Genomic DNA, 15,101 nt, shown 5'->3' with positions numbered 1-15,101 from the left:
CTGTTTCTCCTCTGGAAGAGCAGCATCTGGTGCTCAGCCACTGTTTGGGGCTGAACCACCACATTTGGGAAATCCTGACGGCCAGAAGCTGTGCGAGTACAAAGTAAAAGGATTGCTCTGTACTTGCCATGTTTCTTGCAAACCTTGCCTAAGCACCTGCAGTTGTCACTGTGGGAGACAAGGCCTAAATAACCTTTTGGTCTGACAGGTTCTGGCTGCTTTTACACCTTGCAGGCAGTCCTGCCAATGGAGAAGGGAACAACAGACAGTGACATACAATTTCCATGTGCAAATTAGTTTATAAACCAAATACGGCTGTGGCACAAAGATACTCAAGATGGGTCCATCCAAGCACAGTAGGGTGTAGGAGAGCTTTCTAGTCTAAGTGCAGTGTATCATGAATGTGTCTTTACTGGGCCAGTTTGGGTCCAGAGGTGTGCTCTCAGATGGATTCAGCCCTGTCAAACATACCTTGGTTCCATGCAGTGCCAGTTCAAAGTGTCTCTTACAGCAGGCTTCCCTTTTCAGGGGCACAGACTCTGCATAATGCTCTGCATTGCTGGCTCTGCACATGTGTAGCCAAGCTAGTAAAGCTCCCCCCAGAAGGAGGTGCACCAAATACTACATTCAGGAGACATCAAACTGACCTCTCCGCCTGACAGGTCAGGCTTGGAGCCGATACCTACCTTCTCCTCCTTTTCGGATTGTACCAGCCTTCTGCGACTAAAAGCTGTAGAGCTGACATCACTTTCCTTATGTGTTTCAAAGCTACTAGCTAAACAACAAAAGGAGAACTGAAATTCAGGAATAGTAGTTTTCAAACAGCAATAGTTTTTCTAATAATTCCAGTTTTCTTTCCCCCCGTTTCCACTCACAGCTCCTCCTGTCTCTCTTAGCAATGCTTTCACCATAATGCTGTCCTCCTCCTCAAACTCCTGTCCCAACCCCTTCTTGCTGACACACTTCCCTCACCAATAGTGGCCTCCTAACCATAACTCCCTTTGCTTCCATTCCTTTGGGTCTGTAGCCAACTTTGCTTTAGTTCCTTTCAGCAGTGCCAACCCACTTCAGAATCGTCATCTTCCTCCTTCTCATACTCTTGCTCCCGGCTTTCTCCATCTGTCCTTTTCTCCTTCCAGCTGTTTTCCGGAGCAGCTGTTTCCACCACCACAAAGCCCAGATGGCTGAGTACTGACTATATAGAGAGGCAGGCATGCTTTCCTCAGTTCCTGTGCCTGGAGCCCTGCGATATCCCACCCTGCTCTGGTGGTGGCAGAAATAGATGAGCTCAGTCACATGGAGGAAATGTGAAGAGCTGGAGAATGCTTGCAGACTTCAGGGATCATAGAATGACATGGGTTGGAAGGGACCCCAAGGATCATACAGTTCCAACCCCCCTGCCACAGGCAGGGCCACCAACCTCAGGCCTGGATCTACACAAGGTTGCCCAGGGCCCCATCCAACCTGGCCTTGAACACTTCCAGGGACGGGGCATCCACCACCTCTATGGGCAGCCTGTTCCAGCACCTCACCACCCTCAGAGTAAAGAATTTCTTCCTAACATCTAATCTACGCCTACCCTCTTTCAGCTTCTGTAAAAAACTTCCCCCTAATATCTAATGTCCTATACTGACCCCCACCTCCCACCCCAGTCTCCACAGGGATATTATGTGTGGCTTTTTCCGCAGAACTCTGGCAGTTGGTCACTCTTGAGTAAATTTGCAAAGACATGGAAAGGCATTTCTTGATTACAGGAAAACTACCACATCTAAACTTAAAGTCACCATCCCAGAGGAACGAGGTTTCCACAGTGAAAAAGCTTTGAGAATACCTCTATTGTGTGTGTAACAGATCACCTTTATTCTGTTCCCAAAAGCAGGTCAATGGTTTTAGCTGGAACTCAACAAGGAGCCTGCTTGTGGAAAGTTACATCCGGATACTTTTGGCCTGGCAGATTTTAAACAACTGGAAAGAGGGACTTCTAATGGAAAATGTTAGGAACTCTTATGCATGGCTACCCAGTTCTTCTGAACTTTCCCTACTTAAAGTATGTGTATGCATATGTGTGTGTGTGTATGTTCGTTCAAACTGTCACCACTAAAAGAGCACTACTAAGAGAACGTTGTGGCTGTGCAACTCTTTCCCTACTGCACACTTCATCTGTTTTTTCCAGCAGGACACTCACCTGCGCTGTACAAGCAGGACACTCTGAAATCAGCACACTACCTTTTTAAGCCACTGCTACAGTTTCAGCTCTTTCCACAGTCGACAATTGTTTGAAGAAGAGAAAATGACGGCCCTATTAAAGAACCTGAAACTGAGCCTGCAAAGAACCTTTGGGGTATCTCAGGTTCGAAGCACGTCAGCAGCGCGACCTGAACAGAAGGCTTTGCAATGTTGGCCGAGCTCTCCCAGCAACACAGGACTACATTGTCCGGGGCTAGTGTAGGAGCACTCCCTGTGCAGGTAGATGATCTTGGCAGAAGTACCTTTGCCGTGGCCGTATTTCGCTTACAAGGTACAGGCACCGCCTGAAACTCTGACTCCCTGCTTCCTTTTCTCCCCTCTCAAGGAAGAGCTGGGTATTTCCTCACATCACATGCATCCCAGTGCCCACCAGTACGAGCCGCGGGCTGAATGCTGATTCTCCCTCAGTACTTCTAGACTGAAACACCCCCCCCACCCCCAACCCAAACCCGTATCTATGTTAAAAAAGCCACAGCAGACCGGAAAACAAACTCAACTGCTTCTTACAACCGCTTCGGCTGTGGATCGGCACCTCGGCCCTGCGGCAGTCGGAGCCGTCAGTGCCTCCGGACAAGAAGCCGGCTGAGGGCAGCCGGTGTCAGGGGCGACAGTAGGTGCGCACTCGGGCGAGCGCGGCAGGTGGGGGCCGCGCACCCGCCCCGGCTCGGCTCGGCTCGCCGCCACCGCACGCACAGCCGCTCCTTCGTGCTTGCCAAGCCGCCCGCCTTTCCCACCCCATCTCCCCCGGGCTGAGCACTGCCACACGGCTCTGACCGTCCGGCCCGAGGCTGCCGGAGCAGGGAGGGAGAGGCGCCGAAGGGAGGGGAGGGGATGGGGGGGGGCGATACGGACACACGCCGGCCGGCCGGCCGGCCTCTCTCAGGACGCAGCCACTGCCTTTCAAATTCGCAACCGGCCGTTATACCGAACAGCCCCCGCGCTGGCCCGGGCTGCCTGCTCTCCCCTTCTTCCGGGCACGGCGGGAGGCAGCAGGTGAGGCCCCGAGAGGGCTGAGTGAGTGACTCCCGCTCCCGGCTTCCCCGCTAGCGGGGCCCTCCCAGCGCCCGCCCCGCCCCCGGCCGTTGGCGGCGGCCCCGCCCCGCCGAGCGCCCCCTGCGGCCCGGCAGCCGGCGCGGTGGGGCGGCGGCCGTCGCGCGCCAAGCCGAGCCGGGCGGGTGGCGTGCGCAGGTGCGCGCGGGCCGGGGTCGCGTGGCGGCGGCGGGGGGATGCAGCATGGCCGAGCCGCCCGGCGCCCCGCACCGCACAACCGGCTCCACCTTGCTGCACCCGCTGAGCGAGCTGCTGGGCATCCCGCTGGACCAGGTGAGGCTGCGGGCTGGGCGGCGCCGTGCCGGCATGGAGTGTGTGGGGGGGCTGACCCCCGAAGCGGGGCTCTGCCGCCGCGGGGAGCTTGCCTGGCAGAGGCGAGTAGCCGCCGCTGTCACGCCACGCTGCTGCCCCGGGGCCTCAAGGGGCGGCGCGGAGGCGCCGTCCCCCGCGGAAGCCCCTGGGGCTAGGAACGGGTCCTGGGCGAGGGGAAGGCAGGCGCACGGCGGAGCGAGGTGGGGCCGGGATGGGCTTGGGCCGTGCAGCTTTTGCTGGGCGCCCTGGCTGGCTGCTGCTCCGGAGGAAGCCCTTCGGGTTTCTCCCGGCAGTGCCCGGCGCTCTGGGTGCGTTCGCCAGAAGTCGCTGCTGGATGCTCCGAGTCCCGGTGTTGGGCGAACTGCGGCGAAGTTTGGGACGCCCCGGCAGCTCAGGTGCCTGCTCACCTCCGGCTCCCCGTTTGGGACCCGAGCGGAGACACACACACACACACACGCAGAGACGCACAGGGATGCGGCTCTGTCTGGCGAGGAACCATTGCGCCGGGGCACCGCTTTTGGTGGCTGCGGAGCTGCGCGGGGGAAGGAGGCACCCAGAGCCTCCCCCAGCCTTGCGCGGGCGCCCAGGGGAACCGCAGGGCGCTGGAGTGGAGCGGGAGCGCGGCGCGGAAGGCGGTCTGACGGGCCGGCGAGTTTGCTGCGCGCCGGGGGCGGCTGTGCGAGGCGCCCGACAGCATCGTGCAGAGGTTTTTTTTTGGCAGCCGCGCTACCTGTAAGCTTCTAGTCCAAACCCAGCCTTGACAGGCGGAAAGCCACGCTCCCTCCCCACCTTTTATTCGTCCCCGAAGCCTGGGTGCACCTGCCGCCTTCCCGCAAGGAGGAAGAAGTCTCCGCCAGACGGGGAGGGGGTTGAGCTGCGCTGTAGGCACCCGGGGCAGCAGGGACGTGCTGGCGAAAACCAACAGAAGATGGGGAGTGATTTGCTTTCTTCCGTTTGCAGAGTGGCCGGTGCTGTGCGCCGTGGTTTTTTACTACTGTTTGTTTTTCACAGTTGAGTAAGAAACGTGCAGTTTTATAGAGTAAGCCCTTGTATCTGGCCATGCCGGTTTTTCCTATTTTAACAGGAAACAGGTTTTTGCCACAAAAAAAGAGATCTGTAGCTCAGCGCTGCAACAGTCCAAGGATAAAAGCCTATAATTATAACCTATTAATTTAGGAGAAGGCGCGCAAATAGCGGTAGCTTCTGTTTTGAGGTATTCAGCGCTGTGATTGATGAATGCAGGAGCACCAAAGGAACCAGGAGTAGCGACCGTTTACCATGCCCAGCGTGATGTACACACAGTGTTAGGCTGGCTGGGTCACCAAACAGCAAAGACTCAACAAGACTCCGCTTTTTTTCTTCCTAAGCTTTACAAAACTTGTCCTTCAAGGTGATACAAAGATGATGATGTACATAGTGAAAATTCTCCCTGTGCTGTTCCGGGCCTGAGGATGCTTCACTATGGTTATGTGCTGTGTTTGTCCAAGAACCCCGATCTCATGGTGGTGGGCACCAGGTGGTGTGCAGCTTGAGCACACCCCAGTAAGTGTGTCGGGGGTGCACGCTCCTGGGTTAGCAGCGTGGCTGGTCTCTGAGAGCGGACATGCAGGCATAGGCGCCGTCCTTGTGAATGACCCCACTGCCTGCAGCGGCACGGAGCAGCGATGGGCTGGGAGGAACCCCCCCCTTGCTGGGTTTCCTTGTGGAACTGCAGCTCAGCTGTACCTCATGCAGCTTACCTCACCTGAAAATCGCCACCGCCTCCTGCCCCCGCCCCCATCCCCTGACCTCCCCTGCGGATCCTGTGTCATTGTCCCGGTGAGAGTATGCTATAGGTCATTTTAAAAAGTCTCCCACCACTCCTCTCGTCCCTCTGTAATGTGCTGAACCATAGGGAATACCCAGATCACTGCTTGCAAGCCCTGTGCCACCACTGCCCCCTCAAATGACGTGAGTTTCAACTCTGACCTGCAGTGCTTATTGGAAATGAGATAGTAACACTTTCGGCACTGTCACGGACCTCTTTTGCCAGGTGGGTTGGTTGCCTTCCTCGCTGGAATGAGAGAAGGCTTTTGCAGAGGGGCAGAAGAAAAGTTCACTTGCTTCTCTGCACGGAAGGGAGCTCTGCATATGAAGGATGATTTTGCTGGGTATGAATCCCACATGTAGCAGGGACTAATTTTGTGAGAGTCCTTTAGTGCAATGCAATCAGGCTTTTCATGCTTCCATTCGGAGGCTAGGCTGCAACAGGGAGGTAATCTCTGGTTTGTTGCTGTATGTCAGAAGGACAGGGAGCTGCTGGAGAGAGGGTACAAAAAGGGCTGCAAAGATGATGAGGGGACTAGAACATCTCTTACAAAGAGAGGCTGGGAGACTTGGGACTTTTTAGTCTAGAGAAGACTGAGGGGGGGGATCTTATCAACGCTTACAAATACTTGAGGGGTGGGTGTCAGGAGAACGGGGCCAGTCTCTTTTCAGTGGTGCCCAGCAACAGGACAAGAGACAATGGGCACAAAGGTGAATATAGGAAGTTTCACCTAAACATGAGGAGGAACCTCTTTACTGTGGGGGTGTCAGAGCACTGTCACAGGCTGCCCAGAGAGGTTGTAGAGTCTTCATCTCTGGAGACATTCCGAACCCGCCTGGACATTGTCATGTGTGACCCTCTCTAGGTGATCCTGCTCTGGCAGGGGGATTGGTCTAGATGATCTTTTGAGGTCCCTTCCAACCCCTGTCATTCTGCCATTCTGTAATAGTGCTTGCCCTGTGTGACAGCTACAGCCTAAATCTCCCTCTGGTCCATGTGTCTGACGGTTCTCTGTGGCTGTCCCTGAGCATTCAAAAAGTGCCCAGAGAGTGAGAGACCAAGGTGCGTGGGTAGATTTCTGACCCTCCAAGTCACTGCAGTACGTGAAAGCCATCTAGGCTAAGTGTGTGGAGGACTCGTCCCTTTTCCTGTACAGATGGTTTTTGATGAGGTCTGTGATATGAGTTCAGTCTGTGAGAAAGACCAGAAGAAAAGTTGGGCTGGAGGTCTGAAAAATTAAGTCATAATCATTACCCTTTCCTACCAGAGGCAGAAGAGCTGTAGCAGTGGTCGGCGGAAAATGTTTTGTCATCTAATAAGTAGTTATTGTATAACTTGCAATGGGAAGTGTGAGTGAATACAAACATGTCTTTTTCCACATTGGTAGGGTGTTTTCATTTATAAAAATTACAACTTAGGTTTAAAACCAGCATGGAATTACAGAGGGTGCAGTTCCTAACTGCGCTGTGTACCTGGCAGAGTGTTTGCATTTTTTCTAGTAGATGGTGTGCTGCTTGAGGACATAGTGATGTTTCCTGCTTTAGATGCTAAAATAATTCTGATGTCTCAGTGTGTATTTGCATGTCTCTTTAATGGATGGCTTATTTTTGAATTTAGCACTGAAATATTATTTTTTTAAGAAGATCTATATTCAGTAACAAGATTAATGAGCTTGAAAGAGGATGAAAAGGCTCTCTGTGTTCAACTCATCCTCAGATCCCAGGAAAGCAGACTTTGAAGTTTAGCTCACTTGTGTTCTAAAAATATCTTGCTGGGTCAATGACATACCTCCAGCAGCATTTGGAAAAGAGTTTTGGGGGTGTTTTGGTTTTTTTTTCTCCCCTTCCCCCATCATCATGTATGCCTCAAATCACTGATTCTGGAACATCATCCCTCCATTAAGCTTATACAGTAACTTTTGTCAAAATAGATACCTTTTTGTTGTATAAGCCCTAAATTACCCATTCTGGGACATCGTCCTCTACCATAAATCAGTGAGATAGATGGGATGTTAAACATTAAACTTTTAACAGTGTGGTTTCCATAAAGAAAGTGCATGTGTGCATAACTACAGTGAAAAAATAAATACGCTATTTAAACGTGCATTAAAATTAAGTTTAAGGGCATTGTTTATCCATATGTGGTTTTACTGTATCTTCCTGAGCTCTGGGCGTCTCTAGAAGTAACTCAGATTCAAAGGCTTAGGAGATACGATTAAAAAGTTGTGCTTCTCAAGGTTATTTTGCAGAACCCTTGATATCTCAGGTTACCTGTGGCCTCAGAAGCAGCGGTCCAAATGCAGAGCCTCAGCTGCTGCAGGACAGACCATACCTTTCAACAGGCCTTACCCTGATCTGTGCCAGGCAGTGCCGAGTTTGTTGACCTCCAGGGAAATATGTTCTCTGTTCAAGGAGACTCTCTCTCAAAAAAAACCCCAACAATCCAAGAGCATCATCTTGTGTTTGTATCTAAGGGCTTTTAACTCCACTGTTTCCATTGCTAAGGCCAGCTGTGTTCCCCCAAAGGGGGGAAAAAATGCATTGAAACTTAATTTTGGATGCTTTGGCTATTGGTGGTACACCTTATTTTTCGCTTTAATCCTTTCATTGGAGCTGGTGTGCATATTTATGTTTTGACAGCGGTTTAAATAAAATGCAAACTCTGTGGGGGCACTGTGGGACATGCCTCTGAGTCCTGGGATAGTTGCAGTGTTAGAGATGTCTTCCCACCATTCCTTGAATTTGAATAGTGCTGTGCCCAAGGCATGCTGATGAATTTGGTTTAAAAAGGAGAAAGAGGAAAAAAAGCATGTGCTGCTATTTTTGTTCCCCTTTTACAAAAGTCGATGTGAATTCTGTTCCCAAAATCAGGGATTTATTAAATTCCACATCCTTTAGCTCTTCTGCTGTCTGACTTCAGTTTTGCTTCTATGCTTTCAGGTTTAGCTAGTCAGCAGATTTGTTAGTCCCGAGCCTCTTTGCATGACTTTTCTAATCCACTTTTCGGGCAGTAAAAAGCCAAATAAAAAAGTTAGCATTCTCAGAACTCAACAGATTTAGTCTGGGAACTTTAAGGTTCTTTTAATGGTCATCAGCAGGGCCATTAGAAGATGTAGTATTAAGGGAAAAAAATAAAATTGTCAGAGATTGAAGAGAGATAAATAGATGGAAGTTCATTGAAGACATAATTGGTATTAGTATCTGATTTTTTTCTGAAAAAAAGCTACTCTGAAGCGACAGCAGCAGCTGTCCATGTTTGGTATGAACTGTGCTGCATTTTAATTCCCTAATGCCAGTCATTCTGCAATTGAAAATTCAGTGGTTTTATTTTGAATTGCAGCAGCACTTGTCGGATTTAACGCTTCCCTGCCTGACACCCTCAACTGAAAAAAAAAAAAAAAAGAGAAAGTTATGTAACTTTTGTTATTTGAGAAACAGTAAGAAAAAAAATACAGATTTGAAATGAACTATCTTAACCGCTTTGATAGAGAGGTGCTACTTACGTTGCCAAAACCAACTTTAATTTTGATATTTTCTGACTCTGTGGAGTTACCCAGATTTTGTAAAACTGCTGTCCTTAAAAGAAATCATCACCTTTTTTGTTGTAATGTCATGGACACTTGATTTGAAGAGCAGAGGCACAGCCTTGCTGACCCAAGTCAGTAATATTGGGAAGGGCTTTTTCACAGTGAGAGTGACACAGAGCGCTGGGACAGGCTGCCCAGGGGGGTTGTGGAGTCTCCTCTGGAGATACTCAAGACCAGTCTGGACACCTACCTGTGTGACCTGTCCCAGGGAGCTGCTTTGGCAGTGGGGTTGGACCTGATGATCTCTCCTGGTCCCTCCCAACCCCTGTGATTCTGTGATTCTGCTTTGGGTGCCCTGTTAAAGGTGTGCCTGCAAGCAGGGCGGTTCATAGTGCCCGTGGGCGGCATGGCCTTTTGGTGTAAAATCCATGCTCTCACTTGTTGCAGCTGCCCAGGCAGGGCCCAGGAGTCTCTGTGTTCCTGAGGCAGAAGTATAGTACTTTCCAAAGGTTAAGGCCACCTCCAAAGCGTTTTCTTTCCGTTCAGGTCAGCTATTGCTAGCAGTTGCAATAATGCATATTTTCCTCTGCCTTGGAAACACGCTGCCTTTTTCAGCGTCTTCTCACTGGGTTTGGCACTGCAGTCTTGAACTTTGTGGCTGATGTCTTGATACCACGGGTGTAAATATTTCCACATCCCTCATCATGCCTTGAAAACAAAGTCTGTCCTATTAAGTTTTTCAGTTGGCAAGGGACAAAAGTGCAACTGGAATCAGCTGCTTGCAATTTTCCCCCCTTTTAAGCACTTTCCTCCTCATCTGTGTCAAATGAGATTTGGAAAAATAAACACTGAAGTGCTGCATAAAGTTTCCTGAAACCTTCTCTGCACACTGATCACACCAGCGCTGATGTAGCGGTGCTCTGCAGCTATTTTGAGACGATATAAAGCAATGATGAAGACTTTTGGGCTCCAGCCTAGGGGTCTAGGCACTGAGCACAGAGCTGGCTCTGTGCTTTCAGGGGAGTCCCCGCTGCTTAGGATTTGCTGTGTGTTGGCCAGCCTGGCACAGGATTCAGTGCCCTGGCTGCTCCTTGGCTCCAGTTCACCAGTACGGGCAGTGCTTGAGGCTGACTTGCCAAACTTGTGAGTGGTGCCAGTAATCAACCCCTGGGCAGGAGAGGCTGTAGTGCTGGGCTTGTCATCAGTGCGGGCCTGAACCCAGGGTTCTGGGTTTGTCCAAAAGCAAGTCATAAGTCTGTTGTTGATGGGCCACATTTCTCTTGGCAGTGGAAAAAAAAGTCCCTCTGTATGTGACCTAGTATTTACAAGTAACCTTGAGGTACCGAGCCTCATCTCTTGGATGCTCTGGTAAGTCTAGTGAGGGCACTTAAGGATGGCTTCTGGAAACTTAGGCTTGCTCTTCAAAGTACTGCTTGATGTGTGAATTTCTATTGTCCTTTGCTAACAATGGAGATGTTTATGTTAACGTGTAGTCTGGATCAGGAGTGCACCTTGGGAATGAATCTCACGCCTTCAGCACACCTTGTTGAAGTGACCCCAGAGCATCTGCGTGGGGCTGTTTTCTGAGAATATGCAGCTGAAAGATGCACCCCAGGAGCCTGCAGTGCTTCAGCTGTGAAAGGGCACACAGCTCACAGCACCAGAATTCAGTTTCTCTGAACCAGGACCTGTGAGTGTGGGGTTCTCCTCCTTAGAGGTTTTTGCTTTTCAGACCCGCTTCTGCTGCGTCACATTGCCTTCTAAGATAGGCACAGTGGAAATCTCTGACCACCTTTTTGTGTTTTCTTCAGAGCTATAGCCTTGGTCAGACTTGTTTGGTCACTTCTGACAATGTGGAATCCAGCCTGTTCTCAGCGGGGTCAGCCTGTCCTGCTTCTGCCAAAGGGAAGGCCAGATACGCAGACAAAAAATGGTCAAGGGGAAAAGAAACCCTTCGGGTGGTCCCTCCCCAGAGCAAGGTGTGGGATTTGATCATTTTCCCTTCTTACCAGCCTGACTGGAAATGTTCACTTTCACTAGTTCTTTTTTCCCTGGCTTGAGGCATTGTAAACAGCTTTTGCAGAGTGGTAGGTGGGCACCAAAGCCGCAGCAGAAGCACAAGTGATAGTTTCTGATGTGAATGGGGTTTGTTTGTTTGGGGTTTTTTTAAGACCTTTTTTTGGGAGGATACTTACAAGTTGTTTCATCCTTAATGGAGTTGGGTGGGAAAGAATTTTTTTACTATTTTTTGGGCTTCCCTCATGATAAGAAAATACCCAGCTTAAAAAAAAAAATTCAAAATCTCAATAATGTGAGGAAAAAAGCCTTCTAAGTGTATTGTTGAAAGAAATAACTTGAACTGTTTGCAGATTCCCATCAAGCTTGTCATTCCTCTTAAGTTTTAGTAAAATTCCCAGATGAAAAAAATATTTTTTAAACCAAAATTCAAAATATTAACTAGATACCTTTACCAGCTTAGATTATTTGGGTTTTTTTTTTTTACCTAGAAAATGGGTAGTCATTACTATGAAAACTAGAAGGAAAGTTACTTAGTCTGTAGCATGGCTGTTCCCATGCTATCTGGCCTAGACAAAGCAAACAGTAACTATTGGAACAATTCTTCATTCATGGCTTCCCTCTTTCTGGATGCTTTGTCCAGGTGGGATTTGAGGACTCTGAACATTTATGTGGCATTCCTGAGTGATCTGGTGGCTGGATAATGGGAATTTTGCCTGTGTCCTCATGTGAACAAACTGCAGTATAATAGGTGGGATGCTGTCCAGAAGCATGTGAGCTACCAATCTAGATGACTTATGGAAAGGGCAGGTACACCTGAGTGTGTGTATGTGCCTGGTAAATCGCAGGCAAACGTCTTGCAGTGCTATGGAATGACAACTTGAAAAATCATTGGTAAGTATCAGATCATATTTTGTATTTTTCTAGTTTGGTGAGTGACTCAGGCTGGGGACGGCTGGGAGGGAAAATACTCCTTTATATCAGTCTTTTGGATTGCATGCAGGGTACTAAAAATACTAAATACTGAGAAAACCTCTACTAAATAAGACTTTCAGGCCAGGAAAGATACTTCAGCTGTTGGCTATTGTGCACAGGGTGAGCATTTGCTTTTTCTACAGGCCCTGGTCTTGTGACAGAAGCACTAACTGGACCTGAGCAATTTCTTTGTTTGCAACTTCTTGTTCAAGTGCAGTCTGGCACTGGCATGCAGATAGGGCAGGAATGGGGAAGGCAAAGCAGCAAGGCAAGAAAATGAGACCTTTTTGGGACCACCCCCCCCCCAGCTCCTGACATTTCTCAAATAACTTCCATGTTTGTTTCCATGCTTATGTACTGGTTTTATCGTGAACTTCTTTTTTTTTTAAGGACTTCTGGGTTGAAGATATTTAATTATTAACTCTTACACCTAGCCGAAGTGACATTATTAACTCGTGAAAGTAGGTTTTTCTTCCTGTTATCAGTCCAAGGGAGTGTTAAAGAGTAGTACAGTATTGACTTTGCTTATCTCACGTGGGCGCACACAGAGGGCACGCTCGATTCCCTGACTCCTATGGTTTGCAGGAAGTATTTATACCAACAAATTCCAGCTGAGGATAAAGGAGCGTAGACAAATGGTTTGCAGGCAGTGGCTGGGAAGTTGCAGGACTTGCTCTCTGAATTAAATCCAGGTTTTTTTGGTGGTGGCGTTGCACATCCGCAGTGAGTTGCAGGCGCTGTTAGCACCCACAGCTGTTTATGCCTTCGTGGGTATGTTTGTGCTCACGATAATTCTCTTGAGGCAAAAAATTGTGGTCTGGAGTTGCCACAGCAACGACAACACTGCGCTCAGCGTATGGGTGGCTTTTGCCTGTTTTATACCAGTGTGTTGGAAGTGTAGGCATATTGCTGTGCTATATTGTGAAATAGCATAGGTCCTTCAGAGAGGAAAGGCTTGTTTTTACTCAGAGAACGCAGCTGTACCGATAAAGGTAAGCCTAAATTACTTCTCTGCCATGGGACTAGTTCCCTATTTTAAATGTAATGCTGCAGAGTGGAAAATGTGCTCAGCTGTTTGGATAAGAAAGTTCTAGAGATGTTCTGCTGATGCCAACCAGCAAGTGAAATTAGGATTAGAACAAGAAATGGTCCAGGGGAGAGGGAAATGGGTGACGTAATTATGTTTCTGTCCCACTGTAGTTGCTCTTGTCAGTCAAGTGATGCCTGTAGCTGTTCTCTGCCATGAAACCAGAATGAAAATATGAACAAGGTAAGAGAGGAAAAAATTGCAGGGTGGCCTTTTTAACCATGCAGAAACTAAGTGAAGGATTTGAGTAGCTTGTTTTACAAATGTGGCTGTTAAGGGGGATCATGCTGAACACACGTGTGAGCAGCACAAATTGAATAGATCTAGTACTTCTTCCCTTTTGTCTCCCAGTGTTTCTCCACATGAAAAGAAAAACGTGGTGACAGTGGAAGGCTGCAGATTCAACAGTGATTAAAGTGAAGGTGTTTTTCATGTAGTCCAGAACTGGAATGCGAAACCCAGTTCAAGAGGAGACTGCTAAGGCCAAGAGCTTGGCCAAAGCCAGCAAGGACTTGGATGTTTATATGAAAAACAGGAGTATCCAGAGTAAGACACTTTATAGCTTAAAAGAGAAAGCTTTGTGAAGTACATATTCTTTTGCTGGATCCTTTCAGGGCCCGTCTCCTTCTGCAAGCACTGATTTCTGGCAGCTTTGCCTCTGGTGTTGCTGATGCTTTTGAGTTCCTAAGTCGCTGCTGGCAGTCCCAAGCATGACTGCTCCCATTACAGAGTGAGTAGGGCTCCTGGAGTTGTCACCCCCTCCCAGGGCTTGACTAGGCACTGGGTTTGTCACTTGAGTTTCTTCACAGGGTGATGTAGCAGGAAGCTGCAAATCTCTGTAGGCAAGATCAGCGAAGGCCAAGAGAGGTCACTCCTCCAGCTTTCAAGGAGCACAAGCTATAGTTCTCCTCCCATCACCTTATATAGAAGATAACTGGCCCCTTGTATGCTTCACACTGTATTTCCCTCTTGGTTAGCCTCCTGTCTGCTCTGATTTTTTAATGTTGGGGTTTTTTTCTGTTCTGTATGTCGAGCATTTCCTCTCTGTTCAGTTCACGTCACGTATCTGCAATGCTGCGTTTGGGGGTTTTGCCATCTGAGTATTCGCTTTGAAAAGCCTACAGCAGCAGGTGCCCAGTGTAGTCTGCCTTCGTGCTCTGATAGGCTTCTGACATCCTGATCAGTCATCTGTTATCTGACTTTTTATCAATCATACACTTTATACACACTGTTACTGCTGCTGCCTCGTTATCACAGTCTGGCTTCCTGGTCTTTTTTTGACTGGATAGTTTTGAGTCAGGGTTTAAATGATTGATAGGAGAGAACTGATTTCATATCTTCCTTCTCTTTTTCCTTTTCCTCTGACGTTTCAGTGTCTTGAGCACAGCTGCTCATAAAGGCAACGTACCAGACCAGTTTAGAAGACCCTAAGTGGCAGATGTGCCTCTGTTTCCTGTGTCTAGGACTGTGTTTTCACAATTGCTTGGACTATTTCTGCCTGTAAGACGGTGGCCTGATTTATTTGCTGGCAGGTAGAATAACTGGCTTGTGCCCTTGAGAGGGTTTGAGCAGTCAGTGGGGACCTGGGTCTCCGGTCATCCCCTACTTAGTCTTCTCTCACTTGTCTGGTATGAAGTAGGTACTCCCCAGGTGCCTTTCATCATCGGGAAAACTGATATGCCCCCGGCACCATGCTTCAGTGCTACAGTATCAGCAGGGAAAAGTCCCGTCTCTGCATTGAGACATCTTAATTTTGTTAAAAATCAAATGTGAAGTACTTTCTGGTCATGCTTCTGAGATAGGCAGATGTTAGCAGTATAAAACCCTGTGATAGAGAGATGGAAATAAATTTTGCAAGCCAGCTGTGCAGATCATGCAATGTCCTAGTTGTTCTCTTAAAGCATGGGTTTGTTTTTTTTTAGGCTTTATGTGGAAAGGGTGTGTTTGAAAGGGAAGTTATAATTATTTACGCAACTTAAAGGATTGTTGAATTTCTTTTGCCAGGCTGGGTTCAAGTTCATAAGGTATTTTGAGAGGAGCTCAGTTGGAGTTTCTGGAATTTTGTGCTGTACTTTGTTTCT

The 15,101-nt window shown here is 48.6% G+C and overlaps 1 protein-coding gene across 1 annotated transcript in view; it reads left to right on the top strand.

Annotated features, from left to right (window-relative positions):
• Window positions 1-3,480: 3,480 nt before the first annotated feature.
• MBOAT1 (membrane bound glycerophospholipid O-acyltransferase 1) overlaps window positions 3,481-15,101 on the top strand; it is a gene marked incomplete at its 5' end in the record, with an annotated part of 60,729 nt that continues 49,108 nt past the window's right edge. The window contains one exon of the mRNA XM_084280090.1: window positions 3,481-3,570. Coding sequence (XP_084136216.1) covers window positions 3,481-3,570 — 90 coding nt within the window. The remainder of the gene's footprint in view (window positions 3,571-15,101) is intronic.

Source organism: Gallinula chloropus (genome assembly GCF_964237585.1).
Source record: "Gallinula chloropus genome assembly, chromosome: 2".
NCBI classification, from domain to species: domain Eukaryota; kingdom Metazoa; phylum Chordata; class Aves; order Gruiformes; family Rallidae; genus Gallinula; species Gallinula chloropus.
This window is presented reverse-complemented; position numbering and strand designations above follow the sequence as displayed.